This window comes from Liolophura sinensis, chromosome 6, assembly GCF_032854445.1.
Source record: "Liolophura sinensis isolate JHLJ2023 chromosome 6, CUHK_Ljap_v2, whole genome shotgun sequence".
NCBI lineage: Eukaryota > Metazoa > Mollusca > Polyplacophora > Chitonida > Chitonidae > Liolophura > Liolophura sinensis.
Genome location: NC_088300.1, coordinates 61,050,959 through 61,066,861, shown reverse-complemented (window position 1 = coordinate 61,066,861; position 15,903 = coordinate 61,050,959). Strand labels below are relative to the sequence as shown.

Genomic DNA, 15,903 nt, shown 5'->3' with positions numbered 1-15,903 from the left:
ATATTCAAACACTGACTGCTCAATCGTAATAAACGCTATGCAGCACGTGGATTTGTTTACACTGGTGACATTAATGTGCAAGTGCAGGCACGGAAACATCTCCAACCAATGAACAGCGGCGAGTGAAGAACACAGTGCGTTTTCATAAGAACGATGATGATTGGCTGAGACCACCGTGAATTTCGCAAAGGTCACCCCGTTCGCCTTCCTTTTCAATTCAACATGGCGGAGACTGCCAAAGTGTGAGTTGGTTGCCGAATAAAAACATAAAGATTACCATTAAACTATGTATTGTTGAGCCCCTCATTTCATTTTGCTTTTTGTTTATTCCGCAGTGCCCCTGGTAAAGGCCCATTACAGTCCGTTCAAGTCTATGGACGAAAGGTATACACTTGTTCTCTTCGAACAGCCCACATGGTTGGTCATATTACAACAACAACATGTACACATGGCGATGTATCAAGTACACGCTATCTATGCCGTTAACTACTCAAAGAAGTGGAGGATGGCATCTTATAAATATTGGCCGTGCTTTTGCCGTGGTAATGTCAATGTGTATTTAAACGACCTAGTTGCGGCTAATCACACAGGGCAAGTGTAAAGACATGGTTGATACCTTTGTTAGTCATCGAAGTTTTGAACCGCTTCTGACAGATTCATTCTGGAAAGCGGATTCTTTAATGAAACTGATGTCACTCTACCACGTTTCTGCAATCCCAGCTTAAAAATTCCTTGCTTTGAGTGTCCATTTCCTGCAGGGTTGACTGCTGGCTTTTTAGTCCATCTAGATGGACTCCTGCGACATTTCAAAATTCTGACATTCATTGGGCTGTTGGCTAAAGACTAGGGTTATATTTATCTGTAACTTTTTACATCATTACTTCATGCTTCGCTGAATGAGGTTGGCCAGATATGGTGGGGACCTTTTCCAGGTGTAGTTCACATGACAAAAGCATGTGACACATGCACATACGCATTCAACCTTGACCATGTTCAACTGTCTAAAAGGCATGTAAAAACCACAAGTGGTGTCAAGTGGTGTAGTGGTATAAGCAACCGGCTACGGACTCTACATGCTGTCTGATGGAAGTGTGATTCCAGAGCATTTCACAAGTTATATAAATCCTTTCAGAAAAGTATAAATCGCAAAGCAATGTCATGTAAATGATATAGACAGGTAACAGATAACTAGAATAGTAAACACATTATTTACGCTGTTTCTCTTTGTATGCAAATTGAACATCTCCCCATTTAATTTTAACCAATGAAGAATCAGTAAAACAGGTGTCCGTGGAAAAAAAAGGTGACGTCAGAATGCATGTGGAATCAACACATAAATGTAACCCTAGTCCTGACAACTTCCATTTATGGTAACACTGAGTCTATCACAGCCTCTTAAACAAATTGCCACGCATTGATGAAGCCGATCTCAATGAGGTCTGTGCTCACAGCGCCAAAACTTACCAGCACTAAAAATATGAGTTCTTTTTATGCCTTCTAAGTGGAATTAAGAATACTGAAGTTCTGTGTGCGGACAACAATGGAAATAAAATAGTTTTGTGGAGGATTTCTACGCCAAAACTCAGTAACATTCCAAACCCAGAAGCAGGTCAGACTTTCAGGGAATTCTCATTTCGAGCAACGCAGTTACGAGAATTACAATGTGAAATAGCCCAAACCTAAGGTGGACTTTCTTACGTAATGCACAGCCTCTATATGACCTATATCCACAAGGACAGTTTCGCCAAAAAAAAAAAAAATGATTGAACCTTACCTTATGTTTGTTACACACCGATTCCTTTTAACACTTAAATGTAAATATGTCCAAGCCATCATCGGTAAACTATCTTTCAACAGTGATCCTGGTTTTTAAAACTTCTCAATTTTTAAGTTGAACCAACATCTGCCTTGTTTGAAATTACAGGGGCTGTAAAGAGAATGTTAGCGGGGATAAAATTTCTGTGGCCCATTGCCCTATTAGATGTTAAAATTCCAAACATGGCTGACATTGATTTGATTTGTTAGACTAGCTTTGGGCTAGGTGTAAACGCCTCCAAATTTGTCAGGTGTTCACTCTTAAAACTTCCCGAAAATACATCGGTGTCCACAACTGTCAACATAAGTCATGCATTTTTAAGAGTCTGAAAGAGCTAGTTGGACTGATAAGTTTGTTTCACTACCAATTCAGTTTCATGGATAATATTGTTTAAATTTTGGCTGTCAGTAAATAGTTAAACTAATCTTCATGACATCAGATGGATTCCTCCTAAGAGAAGAATGTCATTCAAACGTCCTGTGAAGATTCAAGACATAGTTTCGTTTTTTTTAAATCATTTTATAGCCTGTGTGGTGAGTGAGTGTGTCAAGCATGCCTGACGAATTTATACTTTTTGCATGTTAATTGTATTTGTGAAAGGTAGATCTATTCGACAAGGTCTTTTTTTTTTTTTTTTCAATGTTCCAGAAAACAGCCACGGCTGTTGCCCATTGTAAGAGAGGAAATGGACTGATCAAAGTCAATGGCAGACCCCTGGATCTTCTGGAACCCCAGATTTTGCGAGCAAAGGTAATTTCTCTTGTTCTTCATTAAACCATTAATGGTGCTGCTGTGGCAGCGTAGTGCTGAGTTTGTTGAAAACCTCTTTTTCTCCTGCCAGCATGGTATGCAAAACTGAAGGACGTTGCATGTGAGAAAGTTGAGCAGTCATTCTTTGTATGGATTGTATTAAATTCAAAGATTTGTTCAGAAAACACTAGACTTGTCTCCCTTTGATTTTTAGTGGTCCTGGCTCATAAATCTGGCTATTGAATCACTCAAAATTGTTACATTTTATGAAACTTGATTGTTACTTTTTATGAAATGTAAATGAAAGAAACCACTGCATTGTCCTGAAAGCTGAAAGCAAGTTAAGTATGATGTACATGCATTACTTAGCACTCCTCACAATTATATGTTGATTAGTAGTTTTCAAAATCCAAGCTGTTTCATCCGTGTCTTAGCAGAAACCTCTTGAATGACAGATCGGTGCAATCTGAAAGCTGTACATTTCATGTTTTAAGTTTATAGCTGTATGAAATGGTGAATTCTTATATTACAATGTAAATGTCAGTATTAAAAACAAATTGATGGTTCATCCCATGATATGTATTTCAGCTTCAGGAACCATTGTTGTTGTTGGGGAAGGAACGGTTTGCTGGAGTGGATATCAGGGTCCGTGTGAAGGGAGGAGGACATGTGGCTCAGATTTATGGTAAACGACCTGGATAATCTTTGCCAGTTTTGTTGTCACCTATAAAGATATAAAGGCTGAAAGTTTGGCTGGGTAGCATTGATCCAGAATCATTTTTTCCAATTCCAAATGTGTTCTGATGTATTTTGGAATATTTTCTGCTCCAGTATGAAATCAGTTGTACTTCCTCCTGTGATAAGGCACAGCTTGAAGCCAGTATAATCAGATGTCTAACTTCCAATTAATGAACAATGTTAACATGAATTCCTTTCTTTCTTGATGACATGATTCTTAGATAAGCATTGGTCATTGAAAAACCTTTGCTTTTTTAGCCTTTTTACAAGTCTGACACAACCTGAATCAATCTTACACTTTACACAATGCTTCACTTAGAAATCTGTGCCATAAACTGAAAAATGAAGAATTCTAGAAGATAAAAAAATATTCTGTTTCGTCGTTCTTTGTCATTCTTGGTTTTAATGTAGTACACTGCATGCTGTTCACGGAGATGTGAGACATGCACTAAACTTTTCTCATTTGTTTTCCAGCCATCAGACAGTCCATCTCCAAAGCTCTCGTTGCCTATTACCAGAAATGTGAGTCTAGAATATTTGAATCTGTCTTTATAACATCGTTGATGTCTTATTTGTTCCTGAAGTCAGGAATGAAACCCTACATGTTTAATCTTACACATGTATGTTTATGTATACATGCTGTTTGTGTATATACAGTTACTCTGAAGTTGGATATAGTGGCTGCCCCAAGTACTAATGTGTTACTTACCAGTAAAACCTATCCCATAGACTGGGAACAAGTGTTACTGTACATGTAGTAAGAAACAAATTAGGCAAATCAATCCCGGTTTGGGTCATACCAAAGACTTTAAAAGATAAAAACAAAGACTTGTTGCTGCTTAGCATGTGGCTCAGTAGTGAGAGGTTAGAGCAAGGAAACTGGACTGTTTCAATATCAGTATAAGTTTCAGTGATGATGAGTTGTCATGTCTGGTGTTTTCGGCATGATACGTCAGTGGGAAGGTCCTCCAGCAACCTGTGGATGGTCGTGGGTTTCCCCCGGGCTCTGCCCGGTTTCCTCCCACCATAATTCCGGCCGCGGTCGTATAATTGAAATATTCTTCAGTACGGCGTAAAACACCAATCAAATAAATAAATAAATAATGACCCCTTGACGTGATATGGAGCTCAAAACTTGTGGTGTGTTGAGCTGAGATCATGAAAAAAATGCTTTAATAATGCCCAGAAATGTGGAGTTACTTTCACTTGAACATTATATCATGGATTTGGGTGTGAGCAATACTTGCATCAGCATATTGGAGTTTGTTTGAATCTTGTGCTCAACTTTCGATATCCTGTAAGGAACTTTTTTCTTGACTTTGGCTTCTTTTCTGTTTGTGCAGATGTGGATGAGGCGTCTAAGAAGGAAATCAAGGACATTTTGATACAGTACGACCGTTCCCTGCTTGTGGCAGACCCCAGACGCTGCGAGCCTAAGAAATTTGGTGGACCAGGTGCCCGCGCACGCTACCAGAAATCTTACCGTTAATTTGTACTTTATTTGGTAATAAATCTGGGATGCCACAGTGAAGAGAAGGTCTGGTTGTTATGTCTTGTTGCTAGAGTGATTTGTTTCTGCCACTTTTAAAATTGATAGCAGTTGGAAAATGTGATTTGTTCAAATCTGTATCAATCCACGAAGCACAATGTATGCTGTGTCCAGTTAAAAAAAAAAAGACGTGGGACTGAGTACTGTGAAACTATGGGTACATCAGTGCACATCAGTGCACATCAGTGCATGGATATCTTACACCAAATGCACTATTTACATGTAGGTTAGTTATCAGAACATAGAGTGAAAACTTCAAGTAAAATTGGCAGTTGGTGTCACAGTGAAGGGATACTATGGATATTTACAAAATCAGGAGAAAATTAGTTTTTCAGCAAGCAGTGTTTTGGGCTGTGCACAGGAATGCTCCATGTGTAATTCAGATCTATGTTAAGAGGGAAGCTCAGCATGTTGTGGAACACGCGATATCTGGATTTGAACCTGACCATCAGGTTGGTCCCTATGTAACAATAACAGCTGAAACTGTGATCTTGTACTTAATTTATGCAAGGACATCTTGTTGATCAAGTGACAGCTGGATTTGAACAATAATCTCATAGACCAAGGTCGTACGTGGGAAGGTCTGTCAGAAACCTGCAGATGGTCATGGGGTTTCCACCCACTGTGATGCTGACCACTGTTGCTTTCTCGAAATATAAGTGAAATATTCTCGAGTAGGGCGTAAAACACCAAGTCAAATAAATAAATCATAGAGCAAGGAAGGAAGAACCCACATTTAAGAAATATTTAGCACCAGCCCAGCCTATGATCTTGTATTTAACTGACACAGTGATGATAACCATTAAAGACACCTTGCTGGATAAGCAAGAGTTAGATTTGAACATGGTACCATCATTTTCAATGTGCAGTTGTTCGCACTAGTGTAGTGATCTTACAACAGACATTTGCCGTCATGGATTAGTTTGTGGTTAAAGAATGCAAAAACCTTAAGTAGCCTGGTTTATTTTACTGATGGAAGGAATTTTTGTCTGGTTTGATTTTCTCTTCAAGCATTCATTCGATTCTTGAAAACTGAGAATTCAAGGAAGTGCAGTGCTGCGGGATGAAAAATGGGGAGGTGGCATATTTTTCAATCCAATGAGGTTGCCCTGGTGTGAAGTAGGACCTTGAGCCATTGTTATGTAAAGAGTGGATTGTAGCACAACGTCCACACCGTTTTAATGTATCAATTTCTATTGTAACCTCATACTGTTACCTTTTTGAGGTCATAAAATTTTGCATGGTCCTGCTGACTGGCTTTTGACAGATCCCCATTGTACAAGTACATTAAGCAATGGAGCACCACCTTTAACATGCTGTTTTTTTTACGCTAAACCTACATTCCACAGAAAGGCTTTATGGTGGGCCTTTACAGGATACCCCTGATGAATGATTATGCTGTTCACTCCAGTTTTATCCACCTTAATTCTATATTTGATTGGTGCTTTCCACCGTACTCAAGAATGTTTTCACTCATACCATGGTGGCCAGCTGTATGGTGGAAGGAAAAACCTTGACCATCCGTAATTTGCTAGAAGACCTTCTCACATACGGGCAGCAGAGGAAACTAGCACGAGCTGGACTGGAACTCGCAACGACCGCACCGGTAAGAGGTTTCTAGTTTATTGCGCTCAGATGGCACGTTATCCACTTCAGGCAACCCTCGGGCCCCCTCCCTCCGAATTTACAGCCGATCAATATCCTGTAGGTGATGAATTTGTTTATGGCTTTAAAACTTATCGTGGTAAGCATGGTAGTGCATCACAATGGCCTAGAAAACCTCTCACCAATGCATACGCTGTGACTTCAAATCCAGCTCATGCGGGCTGCCTCTTCTGTTGTACGAGAGAAGGCCTTCCAGCAACGTGTGGATGGTCACATGTTTCTTGGGACTTCCACTCAAAATAATACTGGCCATCGTAATATAAGGTAAAATATTCTCGAGTTATGGCGTAAAACAACCAACTAAATAAAAACCAATCAGAACGTTACCCAGAATGTCTTTCGGGTCACACCAAAATGGTGTTCTCCTTGAAACCAGACCATTGCTAATTCTGACGTTGACCGCTATGGTGCTGGAACACTAAGACAGCGTCATTCTTACAATATTTTGACATCCAAACCCACCCAAGAACATATTTCAGAAGATTCGTTTATTTTTATTCATATAATATTTTTTCAATTACATTCTTATATTCTATATACATGTACCACCCCACATCAAAATTTGCAAAACTGAGCAAAACAGTGCATACTAAAGAATGCCATGCCCAGATGGTCTCATCCTATTACAATACACTTGACAGTAGACCAAATGCCACACTCCGGAATTTTTCACTTACATGACAGTGGTCAGTTCTATGGTGGGAGAAAACTGAAGTTCCTTGTAATTCCCTTGTAGTTCCTGCAATTCCCTTGTAAACCTTTGCCACGTAGTTACTAATGAACTTTCCTACATCCGATTTCCTGTCCCTGCTAGGTTTGAACTTGCACCTTATGTGCCCTAGCGATTAAAAGGCAGGAAACTTAACCACTAAGCCACAGGCCTGCTCCTTAATCTGAAACTCAACGACTCAGCCATGAACCTTTGTCTCCTGCTTACAAGTAATAGGAACGGAAGACTGCAGTTCACGAGGTAACACAGGAGGCTTCCTTCCTTTTTTCACTGGTTGAGACTCCAGATCAAGAGATAATTCAAAATATTTGATATAAAAGCGTGTCATTTATTTAAATTTATATACTGTAGATACAATGGTAAGATAATCAACACTTTCCCCATATACACTGTCATCAAAGCGCATCTGACCAACAGGCCAGGCTCAATAGAAGGCAGACTATAATGATAAACCACAATCATTACATTGTTTATTTGTTTCACTGCTTTGAAAAGTGATTTTATGAACTGTATTACAATTTCTACACAAAGTTAAGATTATTTATTTGCCTTGCCCTGGCAAATAAATAATTTGACCACTGAACAGTTTCTGGATACGCATCAACAAAGTAGAGCAAAGAAGGCACATGTCTCGAAGCCTGAGTTTTTCCAAATGAAACCTTGTTCACAATGACTACTACTGTATCAGCATTGATACTGACTAGTTGCTGTTAAGACACATGGGCCTTGCATCTGCAGAGGCATATGTTGTGAGATGTCTTTTAATATAATGCATGTATAATAAGAGAAATATGTAAGTTGGAAACACTGATTGCTATTGGAAGCTATTAAAATAAATATTAATTCGGTTCATCTTTAAAATTATACAGGGTATTCCCAATACAGCACTGATAAGTTATTTGTGTGCACAGCACTGTGATCACTGATTGTTATGTATCTATTTAGAATACATAGCTTTTCATATCTTTCACAAATATCTTTCATATCTTAATTTAGCACTTATTCATGGTGACATACAAACTTTGTGAAAGCTCTTGGCTTGTGCTAATGGAAAGTTAATAATCTGAAATAACTGCTGGCAAATGGTGGGGTTTAATTTAGGGTACTGGCATACTATAAATAACAAACATCATATCTTCCACAAGAAAAAAACCCCACAACGGTTGATGGTTCTCTTTCAGAGCCATGGTCCTTGTATATTAAATACATCTTAAACATGTGCTGTAATAATATTAATTTATACATACATGTACTTTTCGGCCAACTTTCATGAAACTTGTCAAATCCATTTTCATAGCTTTCCTCAGAAGTTGTTTTGCTTTGTACCATTTTAACCTGGACAAAAAATTTATGTAAAAATGAATTTGTGAAAGTGGCTTTTGAATGAATTTTCTCATTGAGACCACAAATATTTTAAATGAATGCTTGGTATATAGAGGATATGGTATTGATACATTTGATTACATAAAGGAAAAGCATTTAACTGTTTTAATATGGACAGAATATACCTTCAGCAATAGCTGCTGACATCACCCAGAACATGAAACAGCAAAACTTTGATTTAAGTTTTTTGACTACTCATCTACAGTTCACATTTCTTTCTTGTTCCCTGTTATATTCTGGTCATACCACAGAACATATATGAACAAAAATAAAAAACTATAAAAAATTGTTATAAACCATGGCAGAAACTGGTTATGCATGTAAGTAATTATCAGCAGACCCAAAATTCATAACTTTGAGTACATTAAAAACACAAGTAGCATTAGCAACTGCCACCAAATTAGACATACTAAAATAAAAAATGATTCTTGTTCAAGAACATGACTTGATTACAAAGGTTCGGAACAACTTACAAGACATGGTGGTCATGCAAAAGATGTGTAAAACATTAACGTAAAGTTAAAGAGAAAGAAAGAAAAAAAACATAGAGGAGTCCATGCTTGAGCTTGATTATACTGGGATGTGACCACAGCGATGCAAGATATACAGTGATCCAATGTGAACTCCAGGCCTCTTCCACTAGACATCTTAAGCTCCCACTCATACAAGGCCTTGTTTATTCCTGTGCCCCATCAAAACATTGTTCAAACACGTTACTTGAGCAAGTCCTTAATGTCCTGTGTTTCAGCACATTCTATATAAGCGGCTTCCATCTGGAGACTTGCCGTCTTTCTTGGCACCCTTTAAACAAGAAGGCAGTGATGTGAATGAGCGTGATGCACACAAATACAGCAAACATGCCAGGCCTATCATTTACATTAGGAGTTGTTCCAGACAGTGGTCACACAACATTTAAACAGGTTTAAGATGACTGATATAGTGACTGCACTACATCATTTTAAATATAATCACAACCTATCACCTTGGGTAAGTGCACCCATCTGGCAGATTTCAATCAACTTCTGTTATGATATACAGGAAATCTGCCCATGGATGAAGTTTCACTGGAATCATTTTTAATAACTTTCAGCAAGTTTCAGCAAAATTCCACTCTAAGAGTTCTTTTAACGATGGTTTTCACCCTACATGACCAGATACAACAGCAACACAGAACTGCCGCATTGTTGAAAACAGACCATAATGTACAATATCTACAGAACTGAACTCTAATATGTAATCCTTACTGGTGTATATACTTGACATAACAAAATGACATATCCCAGTGCCAAACTGGATAAAGGGATTATAGAAGAAAAAATACAGGATAACAACACTTCACCTTTTCCAAGAGCAATTTAACACAACTTGTGTGACCTTCCCATATTGCAGCCAGCAACGGGCTAATGCCATGCTTATCTTGTTGCTGGAAAAGAAACAATGGATCAATTATTTCTGAACTTTGATTAAGCGAATATTTTTCAGAATTGAATTCCTGGATTCTTGTAAAAAAAATATGTTATGCATAGTTATAATTTTTATTAATTAAAACTTGATTAAGATTTTATCCAGTACATGGCTGGAAAAGTGGGATACATACATGCAGTATACTCACATTAACATCAGCACCTTTTGATATTAAATATTCCATCACATCTGTCTGTCCATAGTCAGCAGCAAAGTGAAGTGCCATCCTTCCATTTTCTATTTCCTTCTTGATGACCTCTGGTCCCTACAACAGTACATTTTTTGACAACACAAAATTTACCTAGGAGGCATTCAATTTAGAGAGCGCAAAGCGTCGCGCACAACCGTTATAACCACCAAGGCCCAGCAAATGAGAGCAGGGCAATTCTACAAATTTCCTGTCCATGGCTGGGTTTGCAATTTGTACCCACACCCTGTGTGTCCTACATGTCCACTGCACAAGTATTCACACACTATTTTACTTCACTTTTTATCCACCACTGCTAGCTGAGTGTAAATGTTCTGAATTAGAACTTTTCAATAAAGATTTGATTGACTGATATAAATGTATATTGTAAATCTTCAACCTTTTCAACAAAGCAATTTATTCAGTACGATTTATGCATACAACATACTATGAAAATGATGCTTTAGTGATCAGTTGGTATTACTGTAAATTGCAAGCTTCATAAAACTATGCGAACTATTTCTGTATAGCCCATAGTTCACTCAGAATGTATCAAAATATTTTTTCACATGGGCAGAAATGGTTGAAGAATAAGGGTATTTGCCATGATGTATGAAATTCTCAGCTCACACCTTGCATCCACTTTAGTCATGCACTCAATGCAACTAAAGCAGGAAGCATTCAATGACTTTGTTCCATTCACCACTGTTGCTACCATACAGTGGCACCACTGCTTCAATCAAGTCTGACACATAGTTGTAGCCCAGAGGGTGTCACAGTGTCTTTGGGACACCCTATTCTGACAAAATCAACACAGGACAGATGGAGAAAATGGGTGAAAACTGCAAAAGAGAAGGCCTGATTTCAACTTCTGGCTAAATCTAGCTAGTCAAGTTTAAACATGGCTCATGGCATTATCACATACCACTTCATCACCACGGTTTAGTTGCCACTGACAGCACATAACGGTAAATGCTTAACTTTGCACCAGCCCATACTTAACTGTTCCATGCCTCTCTAACATGTCTACAGTCTCCTATTGCTTCTTCCACTGAAAACGTCACCACTGGTAAGGTGCTACAGATCTTGCGTAAACCCCTGTCTCTTGAACTTTTGTCTCTATCTTTCAAGTAATTTTCTAATTTGTAATGTCTATGTTGTTATCCAATCAGAGTTTATGCAATTTTGAGATGTTTAAATTTCACATGGAAAATTTGGTAACATTTCAGTTTACAGCCAGGTAACAGTGGTGGACAGGCTTGGTGATAGGGAGCCGAGGGACTGAGGAATGCAAAAGTCCTGTAGCATGTTGTGTGAAGATGCCATGGCTCTGGAATGTTACCACTGCAGGCTATTCTGGGTGGAAGCAACAACAGGAGACTGTAAAGAGAGCCATGGAAAGGATGGATATGGGCCAGTGTGGAAGTAAGAGCTGAACCATCATTGATCGTTAATGGCACTGGACCACTGCATTGCTGTGTTTACGTTACATTATTGGCCATGTTTAAACTTGGCTAGTTGGTGGTCTGTGTTGTATCAGGTAAGTTATTTAATTGATTTATTTGATTGATGTTTTACTCAAGAATATTTCACTTATACGACGGCGGCCAGCATTATGGTAGGTGGAAACTGGGCACAGCCCGGGGGAAACCCACAACCATCCGCAGGTTGCTGACAGACGTATCAGGTAAGTTCGAACGACTTCCGGAATATTGGGTTGTTAGCTTGATGAGTTGTAACAGTATGCACCTTAGTTGTGTTATGTTGTTGTTGACTTTAACTCCAAAGGCTTAGGTGGAGCTGTTGAAGCATTGCTGTTATCTCAACTATTCACAATCATCTGACTTTTATGCAGTAATGTGTATGCTGCGAGCTCTGCCGATGGGGTAGTCCGAGATTGCTTTGACGTTTGGTTTGGCAAAATTTTGTTAAGCTGGTCCGAAAAAAACTGATGCAGTTGTCAGCTTTTGTCAAACATGTCAAGGCTGTTAGTACAGCAGTGTGCTCTGAGTATCACAAAGGAATCTCGGACCCGAATGGCCATGTAAATAATGCATCGATGTTGTGCTTGCGATAATTGGCAGATGAAAATATAAGGAACATATGTGTTTGAAAACTTCAGGTTGCAGAGGCATGTTTGATGGGTAATTTTTCCTCCCAAATGACATGACAAACTACCATGGCAATTACATCAGGTGTTTAAATGGAGTGCGCTCTGATGTTGGTTCGGAGCCATCCTTGGTAGAACAAAAGTCTTGCGAAACGTAACACCAGAACCAATCTCGGACAAGGGATGGGGTAGCTAGTCTAGTCCATCTGGATAATCTGACTCAATGTGCTATTTTAAAATTCTAACATTCATTGTCCATCTAGATGGACATAGGTCGAATACTGACATTCAACCAATGTAGGACATGACACTATATGTATATGCGCAATTTATCAAATTATTCTCCCACTCGTGCAGTATTACTACTACCATATACTATGCCAAGTCACCTACATGTGTCACATTTTCCCTGACAACAACAACACACTCCACATTTCACAAAATGAGCTTTACCTTAGCCTCCACGATTTTGCGTACTTGTTCCAGTTCACCGTTTTTCAAACTCCAAACAAAAGAATCCCCCATGTTTGTGAGCTGTGTGTATTCGTTATCCACAATAATAATGTGTACAAAATATTTTTTTTCACAAGCCAGCGATCCAGCAATTTTACCGGAAGTAGAGTGTGGGTGTTTCTTCGGTCTGCATTAGCTGAAGAACGCACATGGTGATTGGATGTTTTCTTGTGGGGAGCCAATGAAATAAGTTCTGACATCGACGTACTAAGCATCATTTGATATCGCACTCTCGTGTAAGCAGCACCATTCGGTCGGTTTCCGCGCCGCTTTCAGTGACTCATCTTAATCAAGGGATGTATGGTTTCAATAAATTATGTTTTTCAAAGCAAGATACCTAAGCTACCGCGAAGCAAGTCTAACAGTTTGTCGTTTTGTGGGTCAGTGGGACAAATTAAGCTAATTTGACATCCACGACCCTTCACTACATTTACACTTAGTTACAGTATGTTCACATATGTATATAGAAAAATTTTTATAGCCCTATGTTCAGGCATTGACTTCGCTAGCACTCCTTGGTTATCAGTGTGCTGTCCACAACATACTGTGGTTGTCTGCTGCACGACATGGATGTCCTTAATCCCTGTCCATTTCTGCGTCCAATGTAGGCCTGTAGATGTCAGTTAAGTGATACAGGTATGCTTCACCTTGCAAGCATGCATTGGGACAAAAATTCAAAACTTAAGCCGAAAGCTATATCAGCAATTTGAACTAAAAATAAATTCTTTTAATCATAAACTGCTGAAACTGTTTTGTTTCTGCAATATAATGTATAATAGTTACTGTATACCATGATTATGCGGTATACATGTAATCGTAAGAGATTATAGTCTGTGAGAGGTGTAGCTCAAAGGAGACTATTCTGTACTGTCATTTGACATGGACACAGACCCCCATTACAACTTCCGTTTTTCGGTAGGGACGATTGCAGTTCTGTGAATTGTAGGGTATAAAGTCTTTTTTTGCTCCCAGGCGTCCATTTTTGGTGCACAGGTGCATGCTTGGTATTAAAATGCTGGAAACTGTCTAAACTTTGATGAGGTATGAGCTTTATTGATGAAAGTTTGAAATTCTGGGTGAGAGGACACAAGGTGTGAGGTAGTGATGAGGCTGCGAGTGACGTCCCCTTGGCGTTGCTAGGCACGCTTCCCAGCTGCCGGCATGGAAAGGTCCAGATTTTGACGGTCAACCTATGTCAAGATTTTTATGGCTTCTTTCTCACAGGCTGGGCCAGGTATGCACCAAAGCTTATTGGCCACGGAATGTTTGGGACTGAGCTACAGCGCTAGACGTTAACATTGTCGCGTATGGAAAATTAATGGGGGTCCGAGGCCACGTGCTCTTAACTTGGCCTTCTGGAATACGTATTTTTTTCCAGCAGAGCAGACAAACTTCCGAGTTTGTAAACCTTTGCAAACTGCCAATTTGCCTATGAAGTCACAGTGCCACAATGGTATACTGGCAGAAGTCTGAAGTGGGACATCTATTACGTCATTTAGGTGATGCTGGACATTCCACTACAGCGTCAACAGCACGACATCATGATGGGTACACCAAATAAGTCACAGATGAAACCGCAGAATGCAATGTGTTTTGTATGGGGCAAGACTTGTAATGTGCAGGTCCTAATTCACACTAGCACCACCTTTTGTGAGAGGAAAATCTGCTGATACCGCATTGCTTAACAGACTAAGCAATGTGATGTGTGGGATCCATTGAACAATGCCTGAACAGTACAAATAGTGTACTAGCCCAATCAAATGCCTAAAAAGTTAATTGGGCACAATCCCCTTTGATAATCTTTGTATATGTTGCCACTCTCATCCATAATACTGAGAGAATGCAGCTTTTTCTCGCCATATCACTGGTCAACATGCATCAGTCATGTGATAAATTATAATAAAACCATCAGTAACTCAAGCTTCAGGAGTTTGGTGTAATAATTTAATTAAATTATATACATACACATAGTTGTGAAAGATCCCTCAATATTTAAAGAACTTGTAAACAAGGTAAACTAAATTATTATATTGGTTACATGCATGTTTGTTTAAAATTGACTTTAGACATGAATCTACCCCTTAACATACACTAAATAGACACAAATGCCAAGGCAATCTACCTTTGTGAGCATTTTTAAGTAACGCAGAAACATTTGAAAAAGTATTGCATATTTCTCTTTGGTGGAAAAAAAAGTTGAAACAGAAGGGAGTGACTTCTTATATGGAGGACATGAATATGAGCCAGGCTATAAATGGTACATACACCAGAAATCATGTGGTTATGGACAAACTTCATCCTGAAACATTCTGCACCAAAACGTATAGAGACCTACTTTAATAGATATGTATACTTCCATATACGGTAGCCTATATTAAGGACCAACCACTCATCTACTAGCTGGGATGATATTTCTGAGAATAGCCAGCAAAAGTATGTGAATTCCATTTGTAAATAACAGTTACTTAAACGTTGCACCAAAACATATTATTCCCATGAAGCAAACTAGTAATAATTTAGCACACTGTGCACCAAGAAGACACACCACAAGAGGTATAAAATCTATCTATATGGTATACATAGACTTACTGATCGTGAAGTGGATGTTTCCATAGTTCGGGGCATGCCATGCGAACAACGTAATATTAGTATATTTCACATATAACAAGATCATGATGTTTGTATGAATACCACTACTTTTTCAAACTACATATACATCTATAAAGCTCTAGAAAAAAGTTTGGTGCTTGAAATGTAACTAAAAGGCAAATACATAAAGAAGCAGGGCAAATGTAACTAAAAAGCAAATACATAAAGAAGCAAGCCAACAGACTTATTGAAATGCAACAGGTTGGCGTGTCATTGCACTGTTGGCATCACTACTTTCTATAGCTTTTAAAGTTACTATGTCACAAATTCCCAATAATAAGAACAAATGCGAGTTTTCCCTTGGGAGACACCTGACAGGCCATATACACATCAATATATATATATATAT

General features: G+C 38.7%; 2 protein-coding genes across 2 annotated transcripts; one reads left to right on the top strand and one right to left on the bottom strand.

Moving 5' to 3' along the window:
- The first annotated feature begins 202 nt into the window (after nucleotides 1-202).
- Nucleotides 203-4,840, top strand: LOC135468510 (small ribosomal subunit protein uS9). Its single transcript, XM_064746798.1, has 6 exons — nucleotides 203-242; nucleotides 336-384; nucleotides 2,465-2,566; nucleotides 3,155-3,251; nucleotides 3,779-3,826; nucleotides 4,648-4,840. Exons 1-6 carry the CDS (start codon nucleotides 223-225, stop codon nucleotides 4,791-4,793), a joined length of 462 nt encoding a protein of 153 aa, XP_064602868.1. The 5' UTR covers nucleotides 203-222; the 3' UTR covers nucleotides 4,794-4,840.
- A 3,539-nt stretch (nucleotides 4,841-8,379) lies between these two features.
- Nucleotides 8,380-13,012, bottom strand: LOC135468603 (myotrophin-like). The gene is given in 5 exon segments (XM_064746945.1): nucleotides 8,380-9,389; nucleotides 9,391-9,432; nucleotides 9,971-10,054; nucleotides 10,244-10,360; nucleotides 12,846-13,012. Coding segments are annotated over 5 exon segments (360 nt in total). The 5' UTR covers nucleotides 12,918-13,012; the 3' UTR covers nucleotides 8,380-9,344.
- Nucleotides 13,013-15,903: the final 2,891 nt, after the last annotated feature.